General features: G+C 38.6%; 3 protein-coding genes across 5 annotated transcripts in view; 1 reads left to right on the forward strand and 2 right to left on the reverse strand.

Moving 5' to 3' along the window:
- Positions 1-9,447, forward strand: part of LOC139444206 (pleckstrin homology domain-containing family H member 2-like) — a 194,169-nt gene extending 184,722 nt beyond the window's left edge. For all 3 annotated transcript variants that reach the window (XM_071225117.1, XM_071225118.1, XM_071225119.1), the window contains 3 exons: positions 1,273-1,356; positions 1,839-1,991; positions 2,794-9,447. In XM_071225117.1, coding sequence (XP_071081218.1) covers positions 1,273-1,356; positions 1,839-1,991; positions 2,794-2,880 — 324 coding nt within the window. In that variant the 3' untranslated portion in view covers positions 2,881-9,447. The remainder of the gene's footprint in view (positions 1-1,272; positions 1,357-1,838; positions 1,992-2,793) is intronic.
- A 2,194-nt stretch (positions 9,448-11,641) lies between these two features.
- LOC139442530 (uncharacterized) lies at positions 11,642-12,730 on the reverse strand. Its single transcript, XM_071223347.1, has one exon. The coding sequence runs from the start codon at positions 12,728-12,730 to the stop codon at positions 11,642-11,644; it is 1,089 nt and encodes a 362-aa protein (XP_071079448.1).
- Positions 12,731-14,270: 1,540 nt separating this feature from the next.
- On the reverse strand, positions 14,271-16,573 carry LOC139443694 (alpha-(1,3)-fucosyltransferase C-like). Its single transcript, XM_071224631.1, has 2 exons — positions 15,895-16,573; positions 14,271-14,380 (listed from the first exon to the last, which is right to left on the reverse strand). Exons 1-2 carry the CDS (start codon positions 16,571-16,573, stop codon positions 14,271-14,273), a joined length of 789 nt encoding a protein of 262 aa, XP_071080732.1.
- Positions 16,574-17,556: the final 983 nt, after the last annotated feature.

Below are 17,556 nucleotides of genomic sequence, written 5' to 3' on the forward strand. Positions count from 1 at the left end.
ATGAATGTTCACACTTCCAATTGATTTTGATGTTATTTCAGTATTTCGTAAGAGGTGACTAACGGGATCGTGTGGTCAGGCTCGCTGACTTGGTTGAGCATGTCATCGATCCCAATTGCGTGGGTCGATGCTCATAATATCAATCACTGGATTGTCTGGTCCATACTCAATGATTTACAGACCGCCATCATATAGCTGGAATATTGCTGAATGGGGCGTAAAACATAAACCAACCAATCAACCAGTATTGCAAAACTATTGTTTCCCAAATATATTGTATTGATGTGCTTCCACCATACAAAATTTGAATGCTTTATCAAACTAAACAGAGGATTAACAAATTGAAATTATGAACAGCCGTGTTTGATAATCTGATGCACAAATATGAAGCACATGCAATTGGAAATGTGAAAATGTAACATTTAAAACCCAATACTCAATATTTAGTTCAAAATTCAAAATAACTCAATCAAATCTACAGGCAACAAAGCTCTACACTGAAAACACTGCAGCTGTGGGTGTGTTTCACTGAATATTGCCATAGTCACCATCTAGAAACAGGCAATAATGTTTTTGTGTGGAGAACTGTGTTCTTGAAATCTCATTAAAATCAGACCTAAGTTCTCGCTACAGCTAAACAAAGAGCTGAGGACATCCCATTAGGGGTCATGTCAGAACGACCTTTCATCCGACCTATCAGAGCATCGCTTACCAGATTATGAAAGTGACAGTTGGAATGTGATTTCTAATCATGCAACCTCGAAAACTTTAACTCCGAACGATAGTTACGGGTTTAACGACTGAATCCATACAATCTAGACTATCTATTAGCCATTCCAGAATGTTCTTTTGTTTAGGTTTCAAATTTGTAATCAAGAATTTGTCAAAATATGTTGCGAAGCATAGTCGCCAATTTGAAATTAGTGCCGTAAAGCACGAGAAAGCTGCCTTCTGATTGGTCATTCCTTTGGTCGGTCAAAGTTCGCGCAAGGTCGGTCTGACGTGACCCGTAATGGGATGTCCTCAGATCTTTGTTTAGCGGTAGCGAGAACTGAGATCTGATTTTAATGAGATTGTGTGTTCTTGGAAAGCCCCTAATTACCCCAACTGTGGTTGTTTTATGAGGTAACAGAAGCCCTCTGTTTAGCAGACGCCAACAATGACAGGTTTGTTGACGTATTGGGGCATATGTAAGTATGTTATTTATACAGGTACGCAACTTGTTTCGAGCACTGTCAGATCAGAAATAATATTGTCATGTCTGTCATTCAGATAAAGTGTCCGCCAAGCTCAGATGAAGACATCTGGCTAGCTGTGCAGGAGGATGGTGTCTCAGTTCTCGAACTTGTATCTATGGTATGTAGTAATTAGTGTCTGTGGTGTGTAATGAATGGTGTGTTCTCAAAGGTGTTTTACAATCATGATTAATTTGCAATGTAGCAATGTACGACTTCAAATCAATCATCACTTTTGTTGACAGCAACACGTAGCCCTGTACGACTTCAAATCAATCATCACTTTTGTTGAACAGCAACCAGTAGCCCTGTATACACATTAAATCAATCATGACTTTTGTTTAATAGCAACCAGTAGCCCTGTATACATAAAATCCATCATGACTTTAGTTTAAACAGCAAAACATTGCCCTGTACCTCTTCAAATCAATCATGACTTTTGTTTAACAGCAACCAGTAGCCCCTTAGGACTTCAAATCAATCATGACTTTTGTTTAACAGCAACCAGTAGCCCTGTACGACTTCAAATCAATCATGACTTTTGTTTAACAGCAACCAGTAGCCCTGTACGACTTCAAATCAATCGTGACTTTTGTTTAACAGCAACCAGTAGCCCTGTACGACTTCAAATCAATCATCACTTTTGGTGGGTGGAAGAACGACTTCATGGTGGTGGTGAACCAGCTCGTGGAGTCCGCTCCGCACCACTATGAACACCACACGGAGAAACTCATCTTTGCCATGTCACAACCCAAGGTAAGTCACTTTATACCAAGTACAAAAACATGGTGCGTGTGTGAGTCAAGTTTGAACCTTGGCGAGAAACTTTCAACGGTAATGCATGAGGGATGATGATCCGTAATTCCCAGTTGCACGTTGCTTATTCTATATATTACCAACAGTCTTTCTTCTAATAAAATGTACAAAACTGTGGGTTTCTTAATCTCAACATTGGCTCATTTTATCTATTGTTGGAACTATGTCACATAACATGAAAGGATTGTCGTGAACAATTGGAGATGATGTCATGTGACGTCACTTTGCTATGTGCCTCTTTGCAAACAATGAAAACAATAGAAGAAATGTTATGTTCAGTGAGAATAATTAGTGGAAATCACCGACATTCATACCCTTATGGGTAATATGTGTGTTAATGTCAGGGTATACCAGGTTGTGATCATGCATTTCATAAATAAGCGTCCACCCGGAGAGCAGAAGGTCCGGGGTTCGACCCACGGCCACGTCATACCAAAAGATGTTAAAAGATGGTACTTGTTGTTACCCTTACTGGCGCTCGGCATTAAGGGGCTAAAACAAGGACTGGTCAGTGTACTGTGTCTCTGAACGGGGTATTCATGTTAAACTGCGGCATGGTATCTCAGTAGGATAGCACTATAAATTGGCATTAGTCCGGACTAGTACAAGCAGACACACACACATATGCACGTTGCTATATAAGTGCAATAATCTTGGACGTGACGTTAAACACATTTTACCTCACCTCACCATTTTATAAATATTTTTATAACAACTTTTAATCAAATTGACCTAATTTCAGATCCTGGCAATCACTTTGTTGATAGCGGACTACATCAATATTAAACTTCAGCAGCCTTCACCAGAAGCCATGAATGGGGACACATAGCAGCAGTTATCTCCCCTTGGACTTAGAGTTACTTCCCCTAGTCATGTTACCTTTCAAAAGCAATCTATTACACTGACACTGCTGAACATTTGACAGCTTGATATTTCATTGCAGGGATGTGATCATTGAATGTTACTCATTTGTTTGACTTGTATTGTTGAGTTTGGTTCTGTTCTTGACCTAGATGTGAGTGTACATTTTCACCCATGATACCTCATGTGATCTATTGAATTGTGTGCGTTATGTGTTGATGTGTGTTTCACTGTTAATCGTGCACGCAACATCCTTGACCTGTAATAATTATGACATCACTCTTTAGAAACTGCAACTGACATGGCTTTCATACTAAATTTTTTTGGGCAATTTTCATGGATAGTACCATGTTTTCTTGAGTACAGTGCGTACTTTTTTTCCAAAAAACACAGCTGTGTAGAAGGGGGTGCGCATTATACATACCATAATGAGTTTTAATGTTTTTTTCCCCCGACTCAAAGAAAGAACCCGGAAATACCATGTCAACAAATCTGTACTGAAGTACGCAAATTAATCTTGTTATTACACTGTCTGCTTATAAAAAGCGTTCATTGTATATCTGGACTTATGTTAGTAACTGATTTCATTTATTTTATTCAAAATAAATTCCTTTTAATATTGTTTAAATTAATTTCGGTTTTTTTTATCACCCGTTCGTTTACCGGAGTTCACTGAAGGGGTGTAATTTTTTTCTGCGCATAATATTCGAGATTTTTTTTCCAAAATACAGATTTAACTAGAGGGGGGTGCGCATATTACTTTGGTGCGCACTTTACTCAAGAAATTACGGTAATCTTACCCAAAAGAAGTTAAGGACCACCCGATTCCTTCTTATTACTATATTGAATCTTGTCATGCCATGACAGATTGACCATGAGTAATATGAAAGAATTGGGTGACTATGACAGATTGACTTTTGTAATGTGAAAGAATCAGGTGGTTCATATTTCCTTTTGAGTATAGTAGAACTGTGTTGTTAACATTTAAGTGGCATTCACACGGGAAGTTAAAGTGGGCTTGTATCTTATTAACGTCTTGAAACGCCCAAAACTGACTTAATTTATCTCATCAATCTATTCTATACAACGGTGTGATCCTGCTCAACTGGACTATATGTGGTTACATCATTAGGTAGCATGCTATGGATAAACAGTCAGGACAGATAACCTACGGAGTTCAACTTCTTTTATTCTTCAATGTGACATTTGGGTACAGATGCTAGTACCTTACAAGTCATTGATAAAGTTACCTGCATCCCTACTTAAACACTGCATTGAAAGAATGAAAGAAGTTGAAATCTATAAGTTAACTCAGTCCTCATTACCAAGTGGTTACCACTCCTGGAAGAAGAGATCGCAATCTGGCGGAAATAGTGCTGAAGCGACGTTAAATGTTTACTTACACTCTCACATTACAGGCAGCTTGTGATTCTATGTCACATTTGACTATATTACATCAGGATCTCGATGTGGATTAACATTAATGGCTGTTGCCTCATACCCCTGATGCCAAGTCCCAGCCATGGAAGCAGTCTAACTTTAACATCCTGTGTTTTCACGAGTCACAGAACAAAGACAACTGAACTATTAATCAGTTTAAATTGACTTTTTCCTGAATAATTTTCAGTGATCAACTTTATTTTTCTAGTCAAAATAACCAAATCAGTGATTGAAACCAAACAGACTTGAACATTTCCAATGGATTAAATTTGCACCATAATTATGGACATTATGAATGATTCGGTCCTGAGGTGTAAAATGATTTTGTTGCACAATTGATATTTGTTAACAACTATGCAAGTTACATGTCGTGTACACCAACCTTTATGCACATAAGTTTTTTCATGATGAGCAATATTGAAACAAAGTTAGATTATATGTGTTTGTTCGTTCTCTGCCGTTTTGATCCAATCCTGACGTAGAGCTTTGGTCCTCCAATGCTTGTATTGTATTTATATATTACTCTTTACAGTGCAGTATGCAATATATTTATATCTAGTCATTGTGATAATACTCCAACTGCATAATAGTCAGTAGAAACTCATCCTCCCGAGGTAGGGAGTTAACTAACTATAAAAGTCCAGTTTCCACCCTTTTCAAACTAGGTTGGAAGTTCATGGCTCGATCATTGTGTTAACCAGTGGCTATTAAGAGTTATGTCCCTTCTATGCCACCTCTCATATCACTTGCATTTGCTTAAAACAAAATAATCAATCCAGTCAAGACAATCTGTTCGATAATCAAGATCTTCATTGTGATTATACAGGTCTTATCTTGCGAAGTGCATCAAATCACTTGAGCAAGTTGATTTAAACATGAACAGATTCGGGAAATATATCTTGACGCCCAGTTGGTGGTACACATGCTTTGCAAATTCTGTGATTGACTGAAATCTGCATGGCAGTTGCCATGTTGTTTATGAACTGGATGTCGATTCTGCTACACAATTTTATTTTGACTTATTTTGGCAAGGGTGGAAACTGAGTTTTTATAATCATTCAGCTCCATTGCCTCTGGAAGATGGTAGAAACTTTGAGGTGAATTCTTGTTTAGTAAGGTTGAAATGGTACTAATTTCAGATTTAGAGTACATTTATTGCTACAGACCGACTGGTTTTGCAATGGGTCGTCATTTGGTAGACTTTCTAAAATATGTTTGTAATTGTTATGATATATATCATATGAGAAGACATGCTTTATAATTTCAGAATATTCCATTGGTAATGCCAAACTTTATCTGTTGTTACATCTTGACAAGCCCAGAGTTTGGTTTTCCTCTGGGTCAATACATGCTACTAATATGAGAACCTAAAGATTGCTGCCAAAAGCGATCAACAGTTTGGGCATACAAGCAAACTGAATGGCTTTTCTTCCTATACAAGCATCCAATGACAACTTGAAATAAGGAACCCTACTTTATACATGTGGACACAACACACATGAGATACAGTAATGAGATAATATGCTTTATGGTCAACCAGAGAATTTCCTGTCACATTATATATTTCTTTTGAATGTTTTCCAATGGATTTCAGGGATAAATACAACGAGAATGGGGCTTTATGAACAATTGATGTTTAAGGTTTGATTAATTTTTTTGTCAAGTTTGAGTACTTGCATTGTGATATAGAAAATATAAAATCTGACAAATTGATTGAGTGTATTTGTCAGACCGTATGCTCTAGCTGTCATATTCCTTGAACAAAAGTCAATATTCAATAACATTGAAACTTTTGGCAGCAACTCTTAAGACATTTTGTAATTCTTTTAGTTAAATCAGTGAAATCTGGTTTAATGCCTCAATCACCGTTGCATGTCATAAGTATTGAAATTTAAATGTATTAGAACATAAAACAAAATACCTTTGACCTCTGTGGAGACTCCGGGTTAGAATTGGTCCCAAGCAACCTATGCTTGTAGTAAGAGGCAACTTAATGGACTTGATGAACAATAAGGTGACTTGGTTGATACTGTTCTGTTCTATTGTACTTTGACAGCATGGATCGTGCTCATTATATCAATCACTGGATTGTCGGGTCCAGACTCTACCATTAACAGGCCACTGTCATATTGATGGAATACGGCCGAGTGCAGCGTTAAAGAACAAACACAAACCCCCAAAACCACTGTGATACTCCAGATGCCACTCCATTGAGATGTGTAAATCAGTGCAGAGAGTGAGTTACTGAGTTGGGTTTAATGCCACTTTGCCCAGAGTACTGATAGGGCCTGTATAACACGCAACTCATTCTTGTAGAGACAAATGAAAGTGTTGAGTCTGTGTGTCAGATAAACATTAATCCTAAGCAATGACAGGTCTCCCTTACATTTAACCTTATTTATTCAAGGATTGCTTGTCTGTAATGGGTTATTAGTACATGTTGCTTATCCAATCCTCCTTGCTTTGTTGCTTTAGGAATCACACATTCCCAACTGAATCTCTATTTACAAATGAATTGAAAAAGTTGTTTCAATGTTGAAAACATCATGGTTTCGAACTTGAGATACTTTCATCATCCACTCACACTTATCAACACATGAGCGTTTTGGGGAAGAGTCTTCTAAAACGTTAAGTGTCTAAATGACCCAATCCTTTGCTAAATTTGTTTTTAGTCGGTTGAAAAATATCTAAATCAATTACAGATAAGCACAAAGACATTCTACTGACATCTCTCCTTCAGTGAATCTCAAGATGAAGATCTCAAAATCCTTATTTGAAATTCCCTATGCACACTGGTACCCCTTCGATCTCACAACTCACTTTATCCCAATGTGCTCCATGATTCATATAGTAAAAAGGGGTCCACCTTAAATGTCATGAATTATTTGGCGCTACTTTTGTTTTGTGGAATTGATGCTGGGCCCATTCCACAAAGCGCTCTTAGCACTTCAACTACCATAAGCCTATGTTGAATTACAATCACATAAGAGCTAAGGGGAGGTGAGGTGAAATGGGGTTTAATGGCGTGTGTAGAGCTAAGACCGCTTGTGGAACAGGGTCCAGGAAAGCCTGAACGATGATGGTTGGTGAGTCTGATTTTACATATATATGAATATATTCAGTCATCGATGTTGTTCTCCATATCCTTCATTGTAAACAGTTTTTCATAGTTCACATGTACTCAATGGATTGTACTTGATGGGAACATATAACCTTTTTAGTCATACTGTCACAAACATAAAAAACATTGTTGAGTGGATGGTTGTGATGAGATTTATAGGGCAATGTTGATATCATCATCTGGTTGAACTCAGGTTTATCATTAATCATTTTCCATTCATTCATTAATAAAGGATATCAGACACATACTTAAAGTGTCAGTATTTGCAGACCTAACAAAGGAATATCAGTTGTCATAGATACTCATATTCATCTTGACATATACATCGCCCACGCAAGATATTTATTGGAAAGATCTGTCGTTGAAGATTAATGCTAGCATTCAAGATGGATGTCAGTTACTTATTCAATATCCATTATTGCAGAAACAATTGGGCCAGACTATAAACCCTGGGCCAGTACTGCTCCAGGGTAGGATGTATACCCTGTAGTGTACGTGCAGAAGTAAGTTACCAGCCAAAGAGATTCAGTAAGCGACTTCTGTCTCTAGGCCCAACTGAGTGCTATCCCTGCTCGCTTGCTTTGAAGATTTTTCGAGTGCTTCCAATCAGTACAGGTTTTGCACTTAGGGAGGTTTGTTTTAGGAAATCTGGCTTTTAAGAAATGGAGAGACATCTTCTTACAGGAATTCATTAATGTTTGTCATTTTACACATTGATCATTATATTCTGCATCAAGGGAAAGGTTGATTTTAAAAATACCTTTAACTTAAATTGTAAATTGATGAAGAAATCATTGAATTAGTTTTTTGACGTCAAATCAGCCTGGTGTCTTGACTAAGTTTATTCAGATATTTTGGTAACTGCGATTGTTCAAATTGTGTGGATGGATATGATTAAGCATTTCTGTGATAATTATGTGGGATATACTAGGTCAATACTAGGCATGGAGAGAAGTGTGATTAGGAGAGGAGTGTGTTGTAGTACGAAACAAGAGATGAGAGAAGAATGCCTTTTGATGGGTTTATTAGCTAACTGTGAAGTTAAAATTGTCTTCATTTATCTATGTCATCAATATAAGCTTTTTTTGAACAAAATTCACAATTGTGATATATTTTATAGTTAATGAAAATTAATTATGCATGAAATGTTCATTATCTTGAGAACAATTGCACACACATAGTCAGATATAAATGAAGAATGATAATGGATTGAAGATTTTTTTTACTTCATGATGCCAAAGCCTTTTTTAACAAATAGTAGGGTGGCTTAGTTGAAATTTGCGTTAATTCAAATATGAAATGTAGGCTGCAATTTCCCCTGTCCCAGAAATATGCAATGAGTGTTGTCAAACAAGCTCAGGGAGAAAAACAAGTCATGCAATCAATCATCTCTGGACAGTGTAGGTTGTGATCAAGTAACTCAGGTAGATTCACATGCAGTTACGTGATGCCAGCTGTTGAATGGAAGCTAGAGAGATGTGTGTGACCATGTTACAGTTGCTGGATGCATGAATTAGTAAGAAACTGGCGACCTTTATATCTGGACCATCAGCATTAGTATGACATCTGTATGTGAAATATGATTGTGTATGGTAGTAGTGAAAAGGTGAGCATGAGTATTATTTCAATTTCCAAAAATATTTTGTTGAAGTTAGTCAAGATACCTGCAAAAACCTGCTTATGAAAATGTTTGACTTTAAAGTTTCAATATTCAGTTACCTTTGTTGAAGGTGAAAGTTTACTTTCAACTTATTTCTCTGCAAAAAAATCTTTGTAGAAAGCTTTCTTGTTACAGTTACATAATTCTCTTTCAGTTGTTCTGGAAATGCTTTCTTTCACAAGGAGACCTTGAGTGTATGTACAAATTGTACTAATGTGATGAGTTTGTTGGATGAAGATATCATCCAGAAATCTGTCAAAAGGAATGACATGATTTTCTCTGCCAGAAACAATAAACATGATTTGATACTAAAACGTTGTCTGTTTTTACATTTGCTGAAATCAGACTCAAGTTTCACCTGAATAACCATTACTTTTCACTGATATTTTCAGATATTCTAAAGCCACGTTTGAGATAAAAGCATGTACATTTAGCTAATTCATTAACCTATAATTGGATAGACTGAAATTTAGTTATAAATAAAGTTATCTTATTTGAAAATATTATATCTACAAACTATAAAATTAAGATCCAAATGGAGCCCAGAACAATCCTTAATTTCAGGTCTAGAGTTAAGGCAAACCTGACTGGTCAAATCATTCTAGACTTGAGTTGGACTCCTTTTTTAATTTATTCCCCATTTGAAAACATTCAACTACATTTACATTATAGAAAATATTTTTAATTGGCATGTGAGAAAATGTAAGTGGATCTTTCAGATTTGTTTTATTATATAAAAATATGGGGTATTTTATGAATGGTTATCCAAAGCTAGCTTGTTTCATAGGTAAACCATCAAGATTTGTGGTATATTATAGCTGTGGACATGTGTTAAACATCTAAAACCTACATTACTTCCGGCTTTCCTCCCTCATCAAGCTTACACACGTGATGTAACTGCAATACTGTTCAAAGCAGCGTTAAACCAGGCTCACTTCGAAAATAACAAAGACATGCCTGGAAAACAATTTGCTTGATACATGGTTTAAAGATAAAGAGAAGAATTATTGATTGTTGACTTTTTATAACAGCAGTGATAAATAAACTGTATCGATACTGCATCAATACAGGTTTGTGATATATACAACTCAACATACATATTGCACATGATACATACACAGACTGACAACTCCAGCACATGGACATGTAAGCATACAGACATTTCTCAATAAAATGGACAAATGAATGGGTCTTGTTCAAACACTGGTAACGAAAGTAAAGGATCTTGGTCATAAATGTAATGTTAAAATCATTAGGTTAAAATACTAACAACCTCCAAACCCTCTCTCCTTAATTTGTAATGATGAAAGGACAAATCCTGCTTCGTCAGAACCATATATATTGAGAAGAAGGATACAATTCAACTCTAAACTTGGTCATGTTGGTCAGAGTAGTTGACCAAAATGAGATTGGACAATCTGTGAATTTGGTCACTATAGTAATGCTTGCCTGAATCAAAACTATTATGGCTTAAACGATTCACAAGTGTTTTAGTCCACAACATAAGATACGTAAGATATTGTATTATGAACACAATATCACTTACATGACCTTTACAGCGGAGTCTGAAGTGTCCTTTGTGGGCTATGTAGTCTTGGCACAGACCATCATAAGAGGTACCTAGACCTACTGGGAAGTCTGAAGGGTCCTCTATAGTACCCATTAAAAGGTCTTGGCACAGAGCATAATAAGAGGTACCTCGACCTACTGGGAAGTCTGAAGTATCCTCTTTAAGGTCTTGGCACAGACCATCATAAGAGGTACCTAGACCTACTGGGAAGTCTGAAGTGTCCTCTATAAGGTCTTGGCACAGACCATCATAAGAGATACCTAGGCCTACAGAGAAGCCTGAAGTGTCCTCTATAAGGTCTTAGCACAGACCATCATAAGAGATACCTAGGCCTACAGAGAAGCCTGAAGTGTCCTCTATAAGGTCTTAGAACAGACCATCATAAGAGGTACCTAGGCCTACAGAGAAGCCTGAAGTGTCCTCTATAAGGTCTTAGCACAGACCATCATAAGAGATACCTAGGCCTACAGAGAAGCCTGAAGTGTCCTCTATAAGGTCTTAGCACAGACCATCATAAGAGATACATAGGCCTACAGAGAAGCTTGAAGTGTCCTCTATAAGGTCTTAGCACAGACCATCATAAGAGATACCTACGCCTACAGATAAGCTTGAAGTGTCCTCTATATTAAGGTCTTGGCACAGACCATCATAAGAGATACCTAGGCCTACAGGGAAGCCTGAAGTGTCCTCTATAAGGTATTGGCACAGACCATATAGGAGGTAGCCCAACCTACAGAGAAGTCTGAACGGTCTTGACACAGAGGTATCTAGCTAGACCTACAGAGAATTTTAAAGTGTCCTATATGGGCTTTGGTGTTTAGCCACTGGCCAGCTTATTACTTTAACTGTCAACCACTATAAGTTACATTACAGTTAAATATAACAGTCCCATACACACAGATATACATAGAACAATTACTTCATATCACATCCAAATGTCACTCTCTGGGCAACCTGCGACGAGCAGCTCTTATCTGTCTCCTGGGCTGCTGTGGTGCCTCTGGTTGTTCAGGAGGACTGGAAACTGCTGTGTCACTGACAGACTTCCGTGGTCTCTTGCTGGCATGATCACCATTGCTCATCAGCTCATCATAGTATTTCCTCTTCCTGTCACACAACATAGACTCGCTGGGGGTCCTGTGGGGGATAGCTGGAACTTGTCTCTCACTCTCAGGTTGAAGAGGAGGATACTGCATGTTAAACTCAAGAGTGTCATCAATATCAATGACGACCTCCGCTGATCCAACTGCCCATCCATCATCACCAAGAGGTCCAACCAGCTCATAATCCTCATTCCCATTCCAATGGTTGTAGTCGGTGTGCAATGACAAAACACTTGACACAGCTGATAGGACAGATTCCTTACTGGACACAGCAGACACTGAGTGATCATCATCATCATCATCAAAGTCAGCCCAGTTGTGTGCATGGATATCATGCATATTGACCATGTATTCATCAAAGAAAACATTCACTTCACTTTCTGTGCTGTACAGAGAGGACATGCTGGAAGATGCAGAACAGTTAGGATCAGACTGTGGCTTCAAGTTCTTAAATCTTCCTGCCTCAGGCACATAACCACTTGGTCCGGGCTGTGGCTCAAAGTCCTCCTGTTCTTGTACTCTGTTCACACACACACTTGAGCTGGACTGGAGGCTGATGCTGCTCTCTGCTGAAATGACTTGACAAACATCAGAGTCGGAGAAAGATTTCCTAGGGTTTTGTGAAGATTTCACCACACTTCCAGAGATCAGAAAAGGAAACTTCCTCCTCCTGATTTCATCCAGTTGTCTTGCAGCAGATATGTACATGTCAACACTCTCATGAACTCCCAGACCATTAGTGATTAGGGCAGAGTCAGACACAGATGGCCTCACAGAGGAAGAGTTCAGCATCCTGTAGTGATTGAAGAAGTCCAGTTCCTCAGACTGTCCAATCTGTTCCTCAAGAAACATCTCAACTCTGTGATCTAGAGCAGGATCCAACAAAAAGGGAGGAACCTGTATGTAGCCTGTTGGCATCTTCATATCAATAATGTAGATAACTGGGGGATAGATCTGAAACAAATATGATGAATAAGATTTCACTTTTACACTTTATTTGATGACAGAGATAGCAAGATGGACATTGTAGCACCATTTATTACTAAATCGTCTTTATACATTTTAGTTAAATGGAATATGAAAGGCAAACATATTAAGGTATAAGAGTTGTTAGATAACTAGAAGCAGCCGAAACAGCAGATAAGACTAAGAATGATTAGAATTGTTGGCGTTGTCTTGCTTACCATTTTCTTATCATGTCGTTTGACTTGGTTGATAAAGGGATAAAGTACCAAGATGCTCCCCAATACGTTAATATTTAATAACCATACCTTACTGAAGATCTGTTGGAAAATGCTGTTGTCAGAAACCGCAAAATATAGCAACTGAATGTCCTCGAAAACGAAGAGTATCAAAGACTATGATCAAACGCATGAAGATGGCTTCCGATCGGTCTCCTAGCAACGAGGTATTATTTACAACAGTGCATGTCCGCTGAAAAACATAGTGCAGCGGGGATTTAATTACATTTACATAACATGTTATGTTTTTTACAACATCAATTAGTCAGTCCAGCTGAGAAGTATCCAAAAACGCGCATGTGTGTGTTTTACCGAGTTCATGTTCACAAACGCGTAGATATATTTTGCGTGGATCTGAAAGGGGGATAACTCTCAACTACATTCAGATGGTGTCCCGCTAAGGTCACGGTCACGTCTCTAATATCACAACATGTTCAACAATGTATTAGTCTTTCTAATGCATAACTCTTAATTCCATATACCGCATTCGACATAATAAGCGCCCAGGGCGCTCTCAAGATTAGAAATAGGGGGCTCGTATTAGAATATTATTTTGGTGGAAAAAAGAGAGTTGAAGGATAAATTTCGTGGTTTATGCTGACACACTGAAATGTTTATATGCGACAGATACATTTTTCCAGAATTTAATTGCCCATAATTAATAATGCATATAACACGCGAGTGCGTATTATACGCTAATAAATAAGTCTTGTGTACCTTGATCATCGGAAGGAGTGCTAATTGGAATTGTTCACTAGCCAATATATTAGCAAATATCGCCGTGGGCGCTTATTACGTCGAATACGGTAGTATCCACTAATCCGAGTAAATTAATGGAGTTACAATAGTATTTCTGTTTGAAAGGTTTGTTTTCAGCATATTTTCCAGAGATGCAATGAAGTAGCATGATAAGGTGTGAAAAATGTTTCTACATACTAGATACAATATAACATTCCCTGGCTCAGATCTTTTACCAAACTAAGACTGAATTCAATACGTCAGTGAGTGTTGGTGGCAAATAAAATTTACATGTATAACTACATGAATCTCAAAAGCAGAACTGAAGGCACTTGGGTACAGGACAAGGTATTAAATATCATACAAATATTTAACAATCAAAATCAATCAATATTTTTCACTTGTAGGTCAATGTACATCAATACATGTCTTGAAAAAAACACACACTCGCTCAAACATGCTATTAGAACAGCTTCTGACTGTTTCTAAACCGTCTGTGGTGCAGTGGATAGAACATCTGCAAGGAGGCGTAACGTGGGTGGCTCGGTGGTTTGGCCACTTGTTACCTTGCGCTGTGGATAAAACGTCTCGGAATCTGTATAAGAATGTGTGTGTGTAAGGTATTCATGTTAAACAGCGGCATGGTACATCGGTGGGCCAGCACTATATAGAACCGGCCTTACACCAGTACATCTCACCTCTGATTTGTTTCTTATAGAATCTATGTTGACCTTTTATTTCAGGAGTCTTTCTCGTTTCATTAACTGTAATCCATCCCTGCTGTCAGATTTTGTGTATCTGCCAAAGGTGAGCCACTCAAGAAAAGGTTCATTTAACCTCGGGCCAAATTAATGACATATCTGCACTATTGGAGATTGGGTGAGTATGGGTTCAGCAACAGTGCAGCAATACCACGGCGGGGGTCACCAGGAATGGTCTTCTGACATTGTACCCTTACGAGGAATAGAACCCGGACGGCGTGAAAAGCGAACACTCTTTCCACTTGGTTACCCATTGGCTGGGGATGAACGTGAAGCATATAGATGCACCTTAATAGTAATAGTTAAAAACATATATGGTTTGCTTGGAATCTGTCCTTCAACAACCAACCGGAATCAACTGACGTGTCACTGCCCACTTAATAGAGCAGTGGTGATGTCGATTTCACTTATAAATACTAGTTTCTTTATGTTTATTTTACAGTTTTAAAAAGTAATTATAACACTTCCACAAAATCGTTTCTTGTTGAACGTTGTCTACCGGGAGAGCAGGTCAGTGGTTGGATCCTCTGACCAAGTCATACAAAAAGACGTTAAAAGATTATATACTTGTTGTTACCCTGCCTGGTGCTCGGTATTAAGGTGATGAAACAAAGACTGGTGGGCTCGGAGTCCGCAGACTGAGCATGCGCACACATACAGACGCGCGGACAAACACGCACACACGTTGCTACAGAAATGTAATAACCATATAGGCAACTTTAAACCCATTTCATCTGACTTGGTCTGTTATGTTTAGGGTTTCTCCTCGATATGTGATAATTTATGTTCCAACAAATGTCGTATACTTTATAATTATGTTAATGTGGTTATATTTGTACCTGTACTGCGAAAGAAAACACGAATTAAGACCCACATTGAGTCGCCAATGCTGGTTATTTCTGCTTATACGGCCGTTTCATGAACAAGGGCAAACAGGTGATCTAGGTTGTGCGGAGTTGCGTCCCTTAGTCGTGCTTGGATTATGATCCTTGTTTAAAAGAAGCATATCCGTGCTGGATAATTTCACAAAAGGGTAAACGTCTAGAACTTGCGTAGGTTTTCACCCGACGTGCGAAAAATACTCTTCCACCTCGCTGTTTCAGAAAGTTACATAAACACGTGCGATTGGGGCATCGTTTACTTTCTAATAAAATTTCATACATGAAAGCAGCCTGGCAAGGAATAATATGTTTTTTTCAAATATCGCTTGGCATGCGGCAAGCTGAACCAGACATTAATAACCACCGAGTTATGTCAACGATTTCCGACAAACCGCCATTCACCTTTTCACATAACGTACACAAAGGATTCAACTCGGAGCGATTAATGTCAAGTCTACGGTATTTACTTTTTTTTCGTACAAATTGCAGATATGCTGTCTCATTCTTATCTAGGTAGTTAAGATAGTTCCCGAGATGTCTAGGGCCACTAAAATCGTCAGCGTTGATGAAAGTTCCACCAGGAAACAATTTGGCATAGTCCGCGCCTCCTCGGACGACTGGTATGGCAGTGGTGTCAAATGTCTTGAAAAACTTTTCAGTTACGTAGTCTACACAAAGGGAATTTTCAAAGGCAAGATAGAACTTGTACGTGGTATTCAACAAACTTAAACATGAGCCCTCGCCCTCACTGGAGCAATTCATTGTACCACACTTCCCATACACGTCAACAGCGATGTGCTTCTGCAACTGCCTGACGTATTCTCCACGTCTGCTTAGCGTGAGGCAGCTACTAACAAACCATGCAACAGCTCGGGACTTCTGCTCCACCGTCTCCTTGACGTCAACACCTTCTTGATACACATCCCTATGGACCAGTCTTCCATAGGGTGATGGAACGTCAGAGTCTAACCGATACGTCATCGTGAGACTGAACCGATGGCGCCATGTTGGATTCTTGTAGGTATCCCAAAAGTGGAGCGGCGGTTCCAACCCAAAGAAGACCCATATTTTGTCGTCAGTGTTGTTGGGGATAGTGCTTGTCCTTAAGGTCGGAGCATGTACAATAATAGCATCCGCTTCTGTCATAAATGACTTGTTGGCCGACAGCAAACAGTTGTTGACTGGACAGTGAGCTATACTCGAGGAGCAAGACCTGTCCCACCAATGTGGAATGTTGTACCAAACTATCAGCCTCCGGGTACTGTTCGATAGCTCCAATCGCCCTTTTAGATTGTTTTCCGAAAGTGGAGTATCTCCATTATCGGTGATAATCGAAGACATGTTTCCTGCAACGAGGAGTTTGATTTTTTCAGTCCGTGGCAAAGATGTACGTGGCTGTTCTGTTATGGTTGCAGGAGCTGTGTGTAGAATTGCAAATATTTCATTGGCAGCATATTTCCCTTTAGAAAATAAACCCCACAGAACTGATACAGTAATTACCGAATTGATTATTATAAGCAGGAGCATGCAACGTAGAGGCCACCGCCTGTGGAGTGAAACTTGTACCATGTTGGAGTAGAAACGTGGGTCATTGTTTAACATATAGGGTCTCCAGAGGCTGGAAACGTGCGACGCCTGATGGCAACAATGACACAAATACCGAATCTTTGTTTCATACGTTCGCTTCTTAATCCGAAACTTAATAACATGACTGATACAATCCTGCCAGAAATGAGATAATTCCACCGATATTGACACCTGAAGTGATTAATTGGGAACAGGTGGTACATCTGGACGCGCGAGAGGAAAACGTGTCTGTAATACGGAACACCTGTTGCACTGTGTTGAAACTGAATACATGGAACAATTACAGTTATTGGGTTAACCTATTCAAGCTTTATACTGTATTTCGTTATATCAAACTACTGGAACATGGAAAATATCAAACTACTAAAACATGGAAAATATCAAAGAAATTACAACTGTCTATGCATTCATTTCTTGCAAAGACAGTATATTTTCAGAATATAATTTTGCAAATTTAATCACAGGTCATCCAATGGTAGACAAGACTACTTCACATTTCGCGTCGTGGGTAACCGGAGTAGGGCCAAACTTATAGTATCAAT

The sequence above is a fragment of the Haliotis cracherodii genome, unplaced genomic scaffold (genome assembly GCF_022045235.1).
Source record: "Haliotis cracherodii isolate W230 unplaced genomic scaffold, xgHalCrac1.p SCAF_5, whole genome shotgun sequence".
NCBI classification, from domain to species: Eukaryota; Metazoa; Mollusca; class Gastropoda; order Lepetellida; family Haliotidae; genus Haliotis; species Haliotis cracherodii.

Bases quoted from the DNA above. Each gene is read 5' to 3' on its own strand.
- LOC139443694 (XM_071224631.1), bottom strand. From the start codon at position 16,573: ATGACAGAAGCGGATGCTATTATTGTACATGCTCCGACCTTAAGGACA. The intron at 14,381-15,894 runs GTAAATACCGTA...ATTCTTATACAG, and splicing joins GCAATTTGTACGAAAAAAAA to ATTCCGAGACGTTTTATCCA.
- LOC139442530 (XM_071223347.1), bottom strand. From the start codon at position 12,730: ATGAAGATGCCAACAGGCTACATACAGGTTCCTCCCTTTTTGTTGGAT.